The sequence below is a fragment of the Lepidochelys olivacea genome, assembly GCF_965140295.1.
Source record: "Lepidochelys olivacea isolate rLepOli2 genome assembly, chromosome: 14".
Classification (NCBI taxonomy): domain Eukaryota; kingdom Metazoa; phylum Chordata; order Testudines; family Cheloniidae; genus Lepidochelys; species Lepidochelys olivacea.
Window position 1 is genome coordinate 23082645 of NC_140424.1, and position 17438 is coordinate 23100082.

Below are 17438 nucleotides of genomic sequence, written 5' to 3' on the forward strand. Positions count from 1 at the left end.
AGCTGCAGTACTGCTTCTGGCTTCCTGGACATTTGCATGGCCATTTCTTCACAGCTTCTTTCTCACTTCTCTTCCATGGGGTCCTGAGCTGAAGAATGAGTGTGACAGACCCTGCCCCCAACATAATGATTATCTGTGCAGCTGTCTGACGACAGCATCCAAACCCCTTCATGACAAGTACCAGCTCTGGCTTCCGCTCCAATCCATGTGTATGAAACATTAGCCTCTGTATTAATAATCCCTAGCTTTATATATATATATATATATACACACACACAAAGAAAGAGGGAGAGAGAACTTATCATCAGTAGATCTCAAAGTGCTTTGCAAAGGAGATACATATCACAAGCCCCATTTTACATAGGGGAAACTGAGGCATTGGGAGAAGAAGTGAATTGCCTAAGGTCACCCAGCAGGCTAGTGGCACGCCTGGGACTAGAACCCAGAGTCCCAGTCCAGTGCTCTAGATACCAGCCCACACTGCCTCTAAGACTGAATGAGGGTAAAACTCAGCTAAAGGTAAGAAAACATGAGGTGAAGGGTAAGGAAATACAACACTTTGGATGTTGGGTCTTTGCCCACTTTGATTTGAGAACATTGTCGACACTAATATAAAAATACCACATTCAGGTCCATATAGAGATGCTGGCACACTTAAATCACAGCAGCACAGAATCCACTGGCTCAGAAGGGGCTCCAGAGCTCAGCAAATCCCCCTCAGATTTGCTTCCCATGAATTTCAGCATGAAATCCTGGAGCCACCTATCTCACTGACTAAGTCTCTCTTCACTCTGTGAGCCAGATCCTCAGCAGGTGTCAACTGGGATAGCTCCACTGAAGTCAAGGGAACTATGCTAAGATACGCCAGCTGAGGATCTGGCCCTTTGTCTTCAGTGCTGAGGGAAGCATGGTCTGTCTTCTGCTCGTACTGGGAAATATGAATAGACCCAATATTAGGGCATGTCAAATGTGCCCAGATTCCACTATGATGGGCTCCCTATATGCATGTAGTAAATAAATACAATTGCAGTGGACCTCGTCCCCAGAGCCGCATAAGCCTCGAGTGCAGAAAAAATTAGGCACGTTAGCGGTTTCTCTATGAGACAGAAGAATTTTATCCTGAGCAGTTTGTTCCATTGCTGAACTGTCCTCTGAGTTATTATAAAATTTAAGCAAATGTTTAACCTTTATTTTCCCATCCCTGCTTCTTCCCTCCTCCTTGATTAATGAAAATATTTTTCATGCAGCAGGTTTTCTAGAAAAAATCACAGGAATCAGGCATTTAAATTGGCAAGTTGATAAATAACTAAATGTGTTATAATCCCCAAAGCACTGTTCCCCATTGCCAGGCAGGCACCTGCATGCATTTTCCAGGCCAGCATGGGATGTGGGGTTGGTCCAATGGCTTATGGAATAGCGCCATGGGTTGCCACAGGCCTGACTCGGACTCAGTTGCCAGTCTCAGCTTCTCATTCCTTGACCCACGGAGCTGGGAGAGATAGTCTTCTGCTGCTAAACAGCATCCCCTCAGGCTGATTGAAGAGAAATGTTGATGGGAAGAATTCAGTGCTTCATTTGTGCCAGGGCTTGCCAGGGCTGAGCCCCGGCACCTCTAGGATTGGCAGTTCACAACCCCAGCACCTCTGGGATTGCTGCATCAGTTATGAATGCTTGAGGCCCGGCACCTCTTTCTTTACAAATTAGGCACTTGAATAATGATGACTGTGACATGAAGCTTTGAGGGCAGGAAGATTAAAGCTGGTTAAAATGAAGGGTACCCTAGGGTTTAATAAAGCACCCGAGGAACTCCTTGGGGAAAAATACAACAGACCTCAAATGCTTGTGTAGAATTACAGCCAGATCCTCAGCAGGTGTCAATCAATGAAGCTCTGTTGAAGTCAATGGGGCTAGGCTGAGTGACACGAGCTAAAGATCTGTCTCAGAATAGTTTTTCTAATCGGTTTGCCCTGAAAACTTTTTCCCAGCAGCAACAACTGAAATACTAAAGTCCAGCCCCAGGTTCATTGGAGAGGAAGTTATTCATTGGTAGGATTTTGCATTTACAGTTTTCCAAGAGTCTATCAGTTACCCCTCGCCCAGTAAGCCTGACCTGCGGTTTCCCTTTAGCTGAGGAACATCGTTACCAGCAGACTGTTCTCACATCTAACTGTAGGATCCAACTCAGGCATGGGAAGGCTGCTATGGCAAACAAGGCTCTCTCCAGCCTAATGCAACGAGAGACTTAATGTGCATCTTGTGCCAGCTCCTGTAGCTGAAAAAACAATATGTTTCCCTTTTCACACTGTGATTGCAGTTGTTATTGTTAAACATTTTCTAGGCGAACAAAAATATAGAGCCAAAATCTGAGAGGCAAAGGGCACCTGCAAGTGCCATTGACGTCAGAGAGATGTGCAGGTGCTTACTTCATCTCACGCCCTGGCCCCATAGATTAAGCCAATGGTATGGGAACAAATTACAGAGGTCATGTTCAAAGTGCTTGCTCAATACAATGCAGTATATATTTATCTAATTGTGTTTCCCATATCCAAGGAAACCATGAGGGAATTTTATTCATGTTAATGGGAGTTTTAGAAGTGTTTTACAGCGGTTCTTATCTCTAACACTAAAAAAATTAATGAAAAGTTACAGAGCAAACTAGTGGCTCTAATTTACTGATGCTACTAAATCTGTTAAAAGTACGGGCAAGGTTCCCTGGCCTCTTTCGCAAGCATTACCATGGTCTAGCAAATATTTGAGCTCAGAAGCCATTTCACTGGTGGATTCTTTCACCAGTCCCTTCCCACTATAAAGGACTTGGATGCTTTATAACAGTTTGGGCTGGCATGCAATTGGCTTGGGTTGGCCAGACGCTGACGGGAATGGAACAGATCAAATAGTGCAATTTGCAGTGTTGTTGTAGCCGTGTTGGTCCCAGGATATTAGAGAGACAAGATGGGCGAGGGAATATCCTTTATTGGACGAACTTCTGTTGGCGAAAGAGACAAACTTTAGCACTACACAGAGCTATTCTTCAGTGCAGAGCAGATGATACCTGAAGAACCAAGGTTGAGAGGGGAGAGCAACACAGAAATATTATGTAACTAACTACTAGTATGTTGGTATGCCCTCTGCAATAGTAAACAAACCACCGTGCCCAAGTCTGTACCAAGTCAGGGACTGTGTCACTTGCATCACTTTAAAACACTGTTTAAAAAAATCCTATTTGATTCACCAGGTTGTACATCTAACTAACTAACGACAATAATATATCTCCAAGCCATGTCCTTTCTCACCCTCCTCTTCCTGGAGCATGTTATTGTCTCACTTCCATGCCACATCCATCCTTTAAGCCCTGATTCTGCAAAGAGGTCCACATGGGTAGATCAGGTCTGGAGGGAGTTCCACTGATGTTTGATGGGACTCCAAAAAGGTGAAAGGTGTGGGTGCGTGGATCCCTTTGCAGAATTGGATCCTTAGATGATAAGCTCTTTGGGCCCAGGACCTGTCTTTTCCATGTGAAGCTTCTAACACACTGGTGGGCCCCTTGAAATAATAAATAAGAATTAGAACTGGTCAGGAAAAGTGTTTTTTCCCCCAGGGAATATTTTGACTTTTCATCAAAAAGCCAAAAGTGTGAACATTGATTTTTTTTCCAGCCAAACAATAGCAAAAATGGAAACATTTGAGGCTGACAACTGAAATTTTGGTTTTCAGGTTCTCTGATGAAAAATTTAAAATTTTCAAGGAAAGCAGATACTTTCTGTGAAAATTTTCATTTAGTTGAGAACCCAGCTTTCCATCAAAGGAGACAAAAAAGTTCCAGTGGAAGATGTCTGACCAGTCCAGTAATAAGAATAACAAAACTGACTTCAGGCTAATTCAGGTTTCAATGGCAGGGAACCTGGCATTCTGAACACTGCTTCTGTGAGGGATTTCACCTTCTCCACCTACTGAAGAAGATTTCAGAGTGAAGCAGGAAGTATCACTCTACTTCTGCTGACTTTTTCACCTTTCGTTCCCAACCTCTGTCTGCCTAAGCCCGGGTCTGTTACCCTTCAATGCATGTTGCAATTCCCATCTTTGCTCTCTGGATTTTGATCGTGATCCTGCTGCTGAGAGTGGGAGGAGTATTGCTGGGAAGTCGGTGGTGGTTGAATAGGTTTATTATGATTGTTATCTATGGGTGATTATTCTAGGCTGTATGGTCTTGGCAGGGCAGTTTGTTTGTTTTGTTGTGTTTGGTAGTGGATTTTATTTAGAACTGGTGTATTCTAATTCATACAGTACCTAGGGCGCTCTACAAACTGAAATACATAATCCCACTTTGAAATGTTGGTTTATAGCAGTTTTACTCTTCCAAAGCACTTGCTTCCTGATAAGTGTAGGGCATTTGTTGGAAAAGATGAACCGGTATGTAACTCAGAAATCTGAGGTCTAAGATCTGCTCGACACTACAGAGTTAGGTTTGTGCAAGGCAGCTTATGTCGACCTAACTATGGAAGTGTCTAGAGTTAAATTTTGCTCCTGCCAATGTAACTGCCCCACTATGCCAACTTAATAACTCCACCTCCCCGAGTGATGTAAAGTCAAGGTCAAAGTAGTTAGGTTGACACAGTGACAGTGTAGACACTGTGTTGATTATGTCAACTGTTACTGGCTTTCAGGAGCCATTCCACATTGACTCACCCTGACAGTACAATCGATACAAGCACTCCTGGTGAGGACACACACTTCCGACAGAAGGAGCAAAGTGAAGACATGCACAAACAATGTAATTACTGCAGCCGCTGTATGCCGAAATATGTTAGGTCAACTTAATTTTGTAGTATAGACATAGCCTAAGAGAAAGTGGTGTTTTCTGAAGAATCCACTAATAGAATTATTAAAACAAATTTAAGCCCAATACACAGTAGCTTCTGGCATGAACTCCATGAGCTTCATCAGAATTACACACTCATTTCCTCTATCTCACAAGCTAATTTGGAACAAGAAAAGAAGGTGAGTGTCATATTGACTCCTGGAATGGCTGAATGTGCTAGGGCAAAGGTTCTCAAGCTGTGGTCCGCGGACCACCAGTGGTCCACGAACTCCATTCAGGTGGTCCGCGGATAGTTCCCTCTAAGGTGCACACCTGGGTGGCAACACACGAGAGAATGAAGGGCCACCCACCTAATTAGTGGAGCCGAGCAGGCATGTCCACTAATTAGGTGCCTGGACCCTGGAGAAGACACACATGTAAGGTGAGGTGGTGGCCTTGGGGAGAATAGGGGGTAGGTGGGAGGGGGCAGTGAGGTGAGAAGAGGGGGTGGGGGGAATTTGGGATGTGCAGGGCTGCGGCGGCCAGAGAAAGAGGTGACTTTCCCCAGCTCCAGGGCTGCAGCTGCCAGGGAGAGACAGCCCTCCTTCCCAGCCCCAGCTCTGTGGCTTCTGTGGCGGGGAAGAGATCCCCTCTTCCCAGCCCCAGCTCGGGGGCTGCCGCAGCAGGGGAGAGAGGGCACATCCATCACATTAGAAAGGTAAGACTACTGATATTAAAATATGAGTTGTGTGCTTTTATTCGTAGAACAAAAAAATGTTAATTATTATTACGGGTTTTTTTATATAGTGCTTTTATCCAAAGTGTTTTACAATAGTTAGCTAATGGTACAAACAACATTTGGAAAGATCATTAAGTGGTCTGCCAAGACCATCACCAATTTTCAAGTGGTCCGCGAAAAAAAAAGTTTGAGAACCACTGTGCTAGGGAATTTCCAGGAAGTATTACCAGTTCAAATGCATTGGGCCCTCTTACTCAGGCAAACAGATCTTACTCACGCAGGTAATCCCACTGCAGTCAATGGAACTACTCCGGTGAGTAAGGACTTGTGTGAGTTGTAAGATTGGGCTGTATTTTAAGTATTGTCTATAGCGGTAAAGCACATAACTGGGAGTCAGGATTGAATCAAGGGCTTGGCTCTGTGTCATCTTGTGTGTGTGTCATCCTGAGCAATGTTGTTGTGGCCGTGTCAGTCCCAGGATATTAGAGAGACAAGGTGGGGGACGGAATATCTTTTATTGGACCGGTTTCTGTTGGTGAGAGAGATAAGCTTTTGAGCTTACACAAAGCTCTTCTACAGGTCTGGGAAACTTCAGGCTTGTCTACACTATGGCGCTGTGATGCTTCAATGCAGACACTACTTACACCAACACAGAATTGAGAGGGATTCTCCCATCAGTGTAGGTAACCTCCCCAAGAGGCGGTACCCCAAGGCGGTAGAACTACCCCAAGAGGCGGAAGCTCTACATGGTCAGTATAATTACATCGCTCAGGGGTGTGGCTTTTCACACCCTTGAATGACGTAGTTATACCAATATAGGTCTGTAGTGTAGACCTGGCCTAATTTTCCAGTGTAGACCAGGCTTAAGTGTAGACAAGCACTTACTCAAGAGCGTCACAGTTAAATACAAGATGGAACAGATTGTTTAGCATAAGCAGTTATCACATATTTCAAGGAACCATTCAAGGTGAAGTGGCCCATTATCACCCCTCCAGTCACTGGGAGAAAAGGAAGGGGGTTGTTAGAGGGGTTATAGATTGTTGTAACAACGTCTAGCAAAGTTATGAATTTAAGCTCCTAGATTCATTGTTTGAAAGTGTTGGGCCAGTTTCCTTTAAGAATGAGGATACTGGATTTATGGCTTATTATAACAATCTATACAGGAAGAAAAGGAGTCCTTGTGGCACCTTAGAGACTAACCAATTTATTTGAGCTGCTACTCTGAAACCAATCTATACAGGGCCGTCCCTAGCTATTTTGGTGCCCTACGCAGCCCCCCCCACAGGGAGGCTGTGTGAGGCCCCAGGCCTCCGAGGGGGGTCTGTGTGGAGCCTCACCCCAGGCCTCTGCGGGGGGGATCGGGGGTGGGGGGGCTGGCCCCAGGCCTCCATAGGGGATGGGGGGAGGGGGGCTGGCCACTTCCTGTGGGAAGTAGAGTGACCTGGCCCCAGCCTGCTTTGCTCCCCTGCCTCCCAGGCTTGGCCGGGAGGCAGGGGAGCAACTGGGAGCCAGGGGAGCGAAGTAGGCTGGGGCCAGGTTGCCCTACTTACTAGTGAGTGCAGGGAGCCCAACCACTTCTGGAGTCCTCAGGGGAGTGGGGGCGGGGCTGGGGCGGAGCAGGGGCAGGGAAGAGGCGGGGCTGGGGCGGAGCAGGGGCAGGGAAGAGGCGGGGCTCGGACAGAGCAGGGGCAGGGAAGAGGCGGGGCTCGGGCGGAGCAGGGGCAGGGAAGAGGCGGGGCTGGGGCGGAGCAGGGGCAGGGAAGAGGCGGGGCTCGGGCGGAGCAGGGGCAGGGAAGAGGCGGGGCTCGGGCAGAGCAGGGGCAGGGAAGAGGCGGGGCTCGGGCGGAGCAGGGGCAGGGAAGAGGCGGGGCTCGGGCGGAGCAGGGGCAGGGAAGAGGCGGGGCTCGGGCGGAGCAGGGGCAGGGAAGAGGCGGGGCTCGGGCGGAGCAGGGGCAGGGAAGAGACGGGGCTCGGACAGAGCAGGGGCAGGGAAGAGGCGGGGCTCGGGCAGAGCAGGGGCAGGGAAGAGGCGGGGCTGGGGCAGAGCAGGGGCAGGGAAGAGGCGGGGCTGGGGCAGAGCAGGGGCGGGGGCCTGGGGAAGAACCAGAGCAGGGGCTGGAGCAGCACGCAGCTGCGCAGGAGCTGGTGTCCCAAATTTCCTGGTGCCCTGTGCAAGTGTGTGCTTTGCCTATGGGTAAGGACGGCCCTGAATCTATACCCCTGTAACAAACTCCCCAGCTCCCTGACTGGAAGGGTGTTAATGGGCCACTCCAGCTTGAAAGGTCCCTTGAAATATGTGTTAACTACTTATGCTCAACAATCTGTTCCACCTTGTATTTAGCTGTGGCACTCTGAGCAAGGCTATGTCTACACCGCATTTTGTGGTTAAAACTTTTTTCCGCCCAGGGGTGTGAAAAAACACCCCCTCTGAACAACAGAAGTTTTAACCATGAAGAGCACTGGTGTGGACAGCACTTCATCGGTGGGAGCCATGCTCCCATCAATGAAGCTACTGCCCCTCGTTGGGGGTGGTTTTATTTTGTCATCAGGAGACCTCTCTCCTGGCGACAAAGAGCGGCTACACTGTGTACTTTACAACGGCGTGGCTGTAGCAGCACTTCCGCACCGTTGTAAAGTGTGCAGTGTAGACATAGCCTAAGTTTCCCAGACCTGACAAAGAGCTCTGTGTAGCTCAAAAGCTTGTCTCGCTCACCAACAGGAGTTGGTCCAGCAGAAGATATTACCTCACCCACCTTGTCTCTCATCTTGAACAAGTCATTTCATATCCCAGTGCCTATTTACCAATCTCTAAAATAAGGAAAATAGCACTCATCTACCTTACAGTGGTGTGAGCTTAGTTAGGAGTGAAATTTATGCTAGGGACCAGATTATTCTGTAATTATCTTCTACAGGGTTTCTTGCACCTTACTCTGAAGCATTTAATATTGGCCACTGTCAGAGACAGGACATTGGACTAGATGAACCAATGCTCTGATACAGCAATTCCTATGTTCCTAACAAATGCTTGTAAAAACGCTTTGAGAATCTTTGATTAAAGAGCTGTATGCATGGAAAGTGGTTAGTTTTGGGGATGTTTCTTATGGGTAAGAAAGCTATTTGGAATTCATGTAACTATAAATTAGACCCAAAGAGCAATGTAATGTGGTGATTGTATATTGTACAACAGACATAGAAAGAAATTATCATGTTGACAGAGAAGAACACCAAATCAAGTGGACTTTTTGAAGTGTAAACATATAAGACTATTAAGGATGTGATCTTGAATTAATTCCAAGACATACATTCACTTAACAAAAAACATAGCTCATCTTAAGGGGAAAAAAATAGGTACCAACTGTGGTGAGAAAGACTGGCATTCCTCAGGAAGGAGATATGATTTTCACTGCCTTTCCAACATCCACCCTGGGAATACACATTTTAAAGCACCTTCTTCTGTGTCTTCTTTTACCTTTGGCGGCCGGAGAGAAGTTTGGGTGATTGCTTTTCAGAAGTAAAATACTCAGCGAGACCAAAGGAAAGAAACTGGCTTATTGAGAGGTTTCAGAGTAGCAGCCGTGTTAGCCTGTATTCACAAAAAGAAAAGGAGGACTTGTGGCACCTTAGAGACTAACCAATTTATTTGAGCATAGGTTTCAGAGTAACAGCCGTGTTAGTCTGTATTCGCAAAAAGAAAAGGAGTACTTGTGGCATCTTAGAGACTAACCAATTTATTTGAGCATGAGCTTTCGTGAGCTACAGCTCACTTCCATGGTATGCATCCGATGAAGTGAGCTGTAGCTCACGAAAGCTCATGCTCAAATAAATTGGTTAGTCTCTAAGGTGCCACAAGTCCTCCTTTTCTATTTGAGCATAAGCTTTCATGAGCTACAGCTCACTTCATCGGATGCATTTGATGAAGTGAGCTGTAGCTCACGAAAGCTTATGCTCAAATAAATTCGTTAGTGCCTCAAGTACTCCTTTTCTTTTGGCTTATTGAAATGGCAGCTCTGGCATGACAATGGTAGTGCAGCATGGCAGAAAGGGGCTCTCTTTAGCTTGTGGCGAGCCTGGTATATTGTTCATGTGAATAGCTGGAGGATCCTGGTCACTAGGTGTTAATGAGAATCCCAGCAGTGGCTCTGCTCCAGATGTTGTAGGCTAACTGAGATAAATGACAGCTCTATACTGTTTACACATTTAAACAGCACTTACTAGCTTCACACTAGGGACTTGGAGATGCTATTTCCCACGGAGACCCACTGGCTAATCATGTTGCACCTGTTAACTCCTTCATTACTGTCACTCTTTAATCTACCCGGTTATTTCTATGCTGGTCATTAATTGTATTAAAAATGAAAGTTATTCAGAACTCCATTGTGTTTGTAGTTTCACACCATACACAGAGCACAAAACCAAAGAAAGCTAATCTCACAATAAGAGGAGGGGCTGGACCATGCTTCCCTGTAGCCCTCAGATTTTCAAGGCCAAAAGAGATCATTGTGATCATCTAGTCCAACCTCCTATATATCACAGGCCAGAGAAATTCCACAAAATAATTCCTAGAGCAGATGTTAGAAAAAAATCCCCTCTTGATTTAAAAACTGTCAGTGATGGAGACTCCACTACAACCATTGGTAAATTGTTCCAATGGTTAATTACACTCAATGTTAAATATTAACACCTTCTGTCCAGTCTGAATTGTCTAGCTTCAGCTTCCAGCCACTGAATCACATTAGACCTTTCTCTGCTAGACTGAAGATCCCATTATTAAATATTTGTTCCCCATGTAGTTACGTATAGACTGCAATCAAGTCACCCCTTAGTTGTCTCTTTAAGTGACACAGATTGAGCTCCTTGAGTCTATCACTATAAGGCAGGTTTTCTAATCCTTTAATCATTCGCATGGCTCTTTTCTGAACTCTCTCCAATTTATCAGCTTCCTCCTTGAATTGTGGGCACCAGAACTTGACACAATATTCCAGCAGTGGTCACATCAGTACCAAATATAGAGATAAAATAACCTCTTCCATTCGAGATTCCCCTCTTTATGCATCTTAGGATCACAGTAGCTCTTTGGGCCACAGTATCATATTGGGAGCTCATGCTCAGTTGATTATCCACCATGACCCCCAAATCTTTTTCTAAGTCCCTGCTTCCCAGGATAGAGTCCCCCATCCTGTAAGTATGCCAGACATCATTTGTTCATAGTGGTATACATTTATATTTAGCCATATTCAAATGCATATTGTTTGCTTGCACCCAGTTTACTAAACAATCCAGATTGCTCTGAATCAGTGATGTGTCTTCATCATTATTTACCACTCCCACAGTTTGTGTGTCATCTGTAAACTTTATCAGTGATGATTTAACATTTTCTTCCAGATCATTGATAAAATGTGAAATAGTGTAAGGCCAAGAACTGATCCCTATGGGATCCCACTGGAAAAACACCTGCTCAATGACAATTCCCCATTTACGATTACACTTTGAGAACTATCAGTTAGCCAGTTTTTAATCCACATAATGTCTGCTGTATTAATTTTATATCATTCTGGTCTTTTAAAGACATAGGGCCAGATTTGCCAGCATGCTCTGGCTGCTATGTGCCATGCCAGTGACAGAAAACAGCCATCAACCCAGTTTAACTGGTCAGAAAAGAAGAGGTTAGGTGTTGCGAAAGTGGCACAAAGCAGTCAGAGTGTATGTGTGAATCTGGACTCCGTTCCCTTCGGCCACTTCTATACCCTGGCAATTCCATGGACTTCACTGAAGCTGCTCCAGATTTACACTGATGTGAGTGGGATCAGAATCAGGCCCTAAGGGATTGGTTTTACCACCTCCTTTGAAGACTTGGGATTTGGTGTCCTCAAACAGCAATACATGGTTAATGCCAATAAGCCACTTTTTACACAAGGGTAGAAATTATAAGCATAAAAACCAAGGAATGTGTGTAATGAGCATACTCACGGTAAAGAGACAAACCTTTCCCTTTGTAGTCATTCCTTTCCTGTGAATTTAATCTTCCTAGTACTCCTGTGACCAAGGATTCCATTAACTTCCACAGTGAGAATTAAACCCTAATATTATTCTGCATCAAAGCTATTCCAATATACTCTATAGAATTATCTTCAGCAGCAAAGCATTTGAGTCCTGCAGCTGAGAGAACAGTCAAATAAAGAGCACACTCACATAGCTCTGTTTGTGTCATTATTACCATTGTAACACAGGTAGACACCCAACAGACAAACTGAACTACAGGGCACCAAGGAGCTCATTTCACACAGCCATCTTTGGCGTAGGGTTTAAATAACAACTGTGCTATGCAAATCCGTGGTTTCGGCTGCAGAACTAGTTTTCATAAACTATAGCCCAGCCGCAGACTTGGGAAGATCTCGGAGCATTTGTCTTATGTGATTTATTTTTAATAATTATTTTCAGCAAAAATACAATGCCGAAGTGGCACATAGGAAGTTCTAAATTTCACAGGACGTTTATTAAAACCCCAGTAACTCATTTATGAAATATAGCTCCTTGTCTTCCATCTGTGAAAAACAGTGGTGCCTAAAAATTCACAGGGATCGTGAATACCCCTTCCACAAGCCTCAATTCATCCAGAATAAAATATCCATTAAAAGAAAGATCGGTACCACCACTCTTTCAGATTACACACATGTGTGTATAGATTACATATACCTACATACACATTCTGGACTAGATCCTCAGATGGTGTAAATCAGCACAGTTCAGTGGACTTTAACAGAACTCTGCTGAGTTACCCCAGTCGAAGATCTAATGCATGGATGAATGAAACATTTCCTGTATTCTGCTAAGTGTCACCAACCCTGAAACATTATATTTTTCTCTTTCATGCTGTTTAGGATTATTTCTGGAAGAAATTCAAAGTTTCACTAAAGAGAAGAATCTAGCTTTCCTACATCCATGAGTAATTTTTTTATTGTAAAAAGAAAAGGAGGACTTGTGACACCTCAGAGACTAACAAATTTATTTGAACATAAGCTTTTGTGAGCTGCAGCTCACTTCATCGGATGCATGTAGCTCATGAAACTTATGCTCAAATAAATTTGTTAATCTCTAAGGTGCCACAAGTCCTCCTTTTCTTTTTGCGGATACAGACTAACACGGCTGCTACTCTGAAACCTTTTTTATTGTATACACACATACATCAGTAACTGCTGTGCAGTTAAGACTGTGTTGTAATTTCCATTTAAAACTGGACTAAATTCTTCTTTTTCTGTCTATCTATCTATCTATCTATCTATCTATCTATCTATCTATCTATCTATCTATCTATCTATCTATCAATCTGGTAGATTGATAGCAGAAGAGAGAGAACGTGTGTATGTTGGCAGAGTAGAATTCTACTAAAATGTAGACTTGACATGACAGGTTTAGAAAAGGTTTTGCAAAGCACATATGTCTGCATTCTGTATTAACCTTGAAGTATCTTAGCTGTATTAATTTTCTAAAGGAAGAAGACGTAGTGAGCCAAATAACCCTGTGCATTGCCAGTATTTTTCTTTGTTATTATTCTTGGTGTTCAAGAGGAAGACACAGAAATTAAAAAGAAAAGGAGGACTTGTGGCACCTTAGAGACTAACCAATTTATTAGAGCATAAGCTTTCGTGAGCTACAGCTCACTTCCTCAGAACTTAACAGAAATTAAATTTAACTTAACAGAAATTAAATACTCTTTAAAGTCACATCTGATTATGATTTAAGCAAAGGAAAAACAAACTGTTCGGAGATGCTGCACAATGTTATTCTTATCACTGGAGCGGAATATTTTGGATGACAGGGCAAGTGATATATACTTTCTTTGTAAATAATGTGATTAAATATTCACAAATGATACAAGCACTCAGAAAAAGTTTCTCTCCAAGGGCTAGATTCTGTTTATGGTGGTGTAACCCCAGAGGAATGCCATCAATGTCAATGGAGTCACAGTGGTAGAAAACCAGTGTAAGAAGGATCAGAGACTTATGTATCATCAATGGCTAGAATTTGATGCAGAAATGAATAATACAGCATTAAGGCACTTTTAATAAAAGAGGTCCTCAGCTAGTGTAAATCAGCATAGCTCCACTGACTCCAATTTACACCAGTTGAGAATCTACCCAAGATATGCAAGTGCTAAAACACATGTGATGCTGCTGAAGCATTTTATAAGTGAGTATTGTTATATGTTAACTAGTCTTGGAATGTGGCTTAGATGACAAGTAAAAATGAGTTATAGCTGAGTCTCAGTTTAATCTCTGATGGGCAAGTTTTCATACCGCAGCATTACCAGCGTGTGACATGACTAAGTCTCTGGCTAGAAGACCCCAAAGACTAGAATGGTAGAACTGGCTGGGGATTTTTCATAGGAAAATGCTGATTCATCACAACTGAAACTTTTCATGGAAATGTAGGAGAGAGAGAGAGAGAGAGAGAGAGAGAGAGAGAGAGAGAGAGAGAGAGAGAGAGAGAGAGAGATTCACCACAGAAAAGCCATGGCCTAGGGCACTTACTTGGTTCTCTCACATTTCAGGTGAGTGTCCAAACCACTGGGCTACTTTGGGGTGGGTCTCACTCACTCTTGTTCTCTTTGATTTTTTGCACAAATATTTTGAAAGAACTAGTTTTTGCTCCAGTGCAAAACCAAAACAAATGCTGAAACCTCTCTTCTTTTTTTTTTTTTTTTCGTTCTGGCCAGCCCTGTAGAATAGGGTTGCTACAGGCCAACTTTAAAATGTATTAATATGATGTGGGGTATGGGAGCATGACTGGAAAAGAGGGGCGGTTGTAGGTTAGATTAGAAGATTACTGGCAATGCTGGGAGTGAGGGGCAAAAGTGAAAATGTCTACAGGTCAGAATTTAGGTGAATGGGCAAAGCTGGGGGGAGATGCCCTCGGGACAAGAATGGGAGGGGGTTTGCTGTGGGACAGGATTAAGGTGCATTAGCAGAGATGTGGGGGACTCAGGACAAGGGAGTGTTGCAGATCAGCATTGGCAGAGCTGAATGCAGGAGCCTCAGGATCAGACTATAAGGGGGTGCTGGAGATCAGGAATAAGGTGCACGCCAAAGCTGTGTGGGAGCCCAAGAATGGGATAGCAGGGCATGCTACAGGCCAGGAGAGAGATACTTCAGCAAGAGCTGTGCAAGTCATGGGCTAGGAGAGGAAGGGTTCCTCTGAGTGGTGTTTGATGAGCTATCTGTGCCCACCTTATACTTGCCAATTTCTCACTCACTTGTCTTCTTGAATGTCAACATCACCTTTTAAAGGGAAAGGGAAAGCTGGGATGGGTGAAGCCTTCCTAACTGCTCCAGGAATATCTGCGCCTTGTCTGAGAACATGCAACTAACTACACACCACCAACCACAAAGCATCCTCCTGCCTGTCATTCTCAGGAACAACCCATGCCGGAATATTGCAGCACTGCCTGTAAATACGCTAAGAATCTTTCTTGAATGATAACCTAGATTATTGGAATTGTTTACAGCCAAGAGGATCTATATTTCTTGCCTCAGGCCCAGTTAAATAAATCATCCCCCAAGCACACTGCTGTTTCTCATTTCAGCCTTGGTCCTCATTCAAGTCCCTCATTAGAGACCCACAGTATTATTGGCTTGGCCAGTGTTTCTGCCTGAGACAGAAATGACACAAACACATCAACTCCACACAAACCCTCCTTTGCTCTCTCCTATTCATGGACCAATTGAAGGCACTTCACAGGGCTGGGACAACATCTTCAGAGGGAGTTGCTGCTTTAATTGATTTCATATAAAGTCAGCTGGAGAAAACACCACCTACTGTGTTCTCAGAAGGCGACTCATTGCCAGAGCTCTGTCAGTTCTTTGGAGCTATAAAGCCACTGAAACGTTCCTGATGCACAGCTTTATGAGCTGGAGGCTTCTCAGCTAGGCTATAACAGTCTGCCTTAAAAGCCGCCTGGATGGCCCACAACTGAGGAATTATTTACATTTAGGCAGGACTAGAAAGTGACCCTGCCCTTCTGGAGCTGTCATTGGATAAATATTTACTAACAATCCTAACCTCGCGCACGTCTGAATGCAATTCATTTGAGTCAGGCTTGACAGTGTATAGTCTGAGCTAACCGATGCAATTGCTCCCTAGGCTCGAACTCCTCTGCATCACAACTTATGGGGAGGCACCTGTGTAGCGTGGGCTGGGGCCTTAGTCTGTGCCCGGTAGATGTGTCACTAGCAGGCTTATTCCCCACCCAGAACTCATGAGACATGACCTGTCCCGGCTGCAGCGGGTTATGTGATCTTGGTGAGCCGGGACAAGGCACCTTTCTGCCTGGGCTTTCCCCGGCCATCTCTGACCCAACACCGCCAGCGTGCGGGGGCACTAACCCCGACCCCGCTGCAGCATTCCTCTCGGCCACCTACCACGTGCGCTAGCAGCTTGCGGGGCCCGACGCCGAGCCCCCCGATCCGCCTTCCTGCCCCACCCAGCCCCCCGGGGCACCGTTCAGCGGCACCGGGCATGGGAGCGGTGGGGGGGGGGATTAACCTGCACCCAGGGCTTGGCCAGGGTCGGCTGAGCGTCCTCTCCTAGGTCTCAGGGCTGGAAGGAAGGCTCCATGCCCGGCTGGATCTCCCGCCCGCTTGCGAGTCTCCCCTGGGCCAGGGCCCCGCGTCCCGCGCTCTCCGGGGTCCCTGCGGCCGGGCACACCCGCCTCCCCACGCGCCTTAGCCCCGGCGCTCTCGGGCCGGGGCCGGGGGCTTGACTTACCCACGCACTCGTTGGCCTCCCGGGCCGTGGCCCGCTGCCAGGGCCGGTCGTAGTGGAAGGGCTTGCAGCGGTCGCACTCGGGCCCGGCCGTGTTGTGCTTGCAGTCGCAGACCAGGTGGTCGTCGCGGTCGCGGACGCAGCGGGACGCGTGGCCGTTGCACTTGCAGCGGCCGCCCACCTGCAGGTCGGAGACGGCGTAGAAGTAGGAGTCGCGGGCCAGCTCGGAGTCGTCCTCGTTCTCGTCGCCGAAGGTGTGGAGGCGGCTGAAGGCCACCTTGATGTCGGTGGCCGTGACCCAGTCCTGCAGCACGGGCGAGTTGTCGAAGTCGTGGGCCGAGGGGCGGCCGTCCAGGGTGCTGAAGGCGATGAGGCCGCCGGCCAGCGGCCGCATGTCGGTGTGGGAGTCGGTGCAGATGGCCTCCTGCTCGTTCTGCTTGGTGATGGCGGCGCGGCTGGGCTTGGCGTACATCTTGCGGCACTGGGCCGAGTAGAACTGGAAGGGCACCCAGCTGCGGCCGTAGTCCATGGACTTGTAGATGGCCATGGACTCGGGGCGCGGCGAGCAGAACTGCAGGCTCACGTAGGTCACCTCGAACTTCTTGCCCAGCGAGAGGGTGAGCGTGACGTTGTGCGGGTGCTGCACGAAGTTCTCCGACTGCCAGCAGGTCAGGTTGTGCGGGTTGTTGAGGTCGGTGAGGAAGGCGGGCGGGTGGGCCCGCCGCGGCTCCGAGGCGTTGCAGAGGTGGCAGGTCCGCACGCGCTCCTCGCCCTTCTCGCTCACCACGCAGTAGCGGGCCGGCGGCCTGCCGCAGGTGCTGGACACCTTCACCTCCTTGCCGAAGGCGGAGTTGACGAAGTCCGGGATGCACCGCCGCGGGTGGCCGTTCTCGTCGTAGCAGGGGTCCGGCTGCGCCGTCTGCACCGCGAACATGCTCATGCCGTAGCCGCCGCGCGCGCCGCCCGCCAGGCACCACAGCCACAGCAGCGTGACCAGAACCCGCCAGCACTTCCCGGGCATCCTGCGGGCGCCTCCTCCGGGGAGCCTGGCGGCAAACAGAGAGAGAGAGAGAGAAGCGGGGAGGTGAAGCCGCCGTCACAAACCCAAGGGCTCCGCTACCCGGGCCGGCGAGGGAAGGCTGC

General features: G+C 46.9%; 1 protein-coding gene across 2 annotated transcripts in view; it reads right to left on the reverse strand.

The window, feature by feature from the left end:
• The window catches only part of NTN1 (netrin 1), a 237321-nt gene that overhangs the window by 193445 nt on the left and 26438 nt on the right, over positions 1-17438 (reverse strand). For both annotated transcript variants that reach the window (XM_084647598.1, XM_084647597.1), the window contains exon 2: positions 16299-17341. In XM_084647598.1, the coding sequence (XP_084503724.1) occupies positions 16299-17316 (1018 nt within the window). In that variant the 5' untranslated portion in view covers positions 17317-17341. The remainder of the gene's footprint in view (positions 1-16298; positions 17342-17438) is intronic.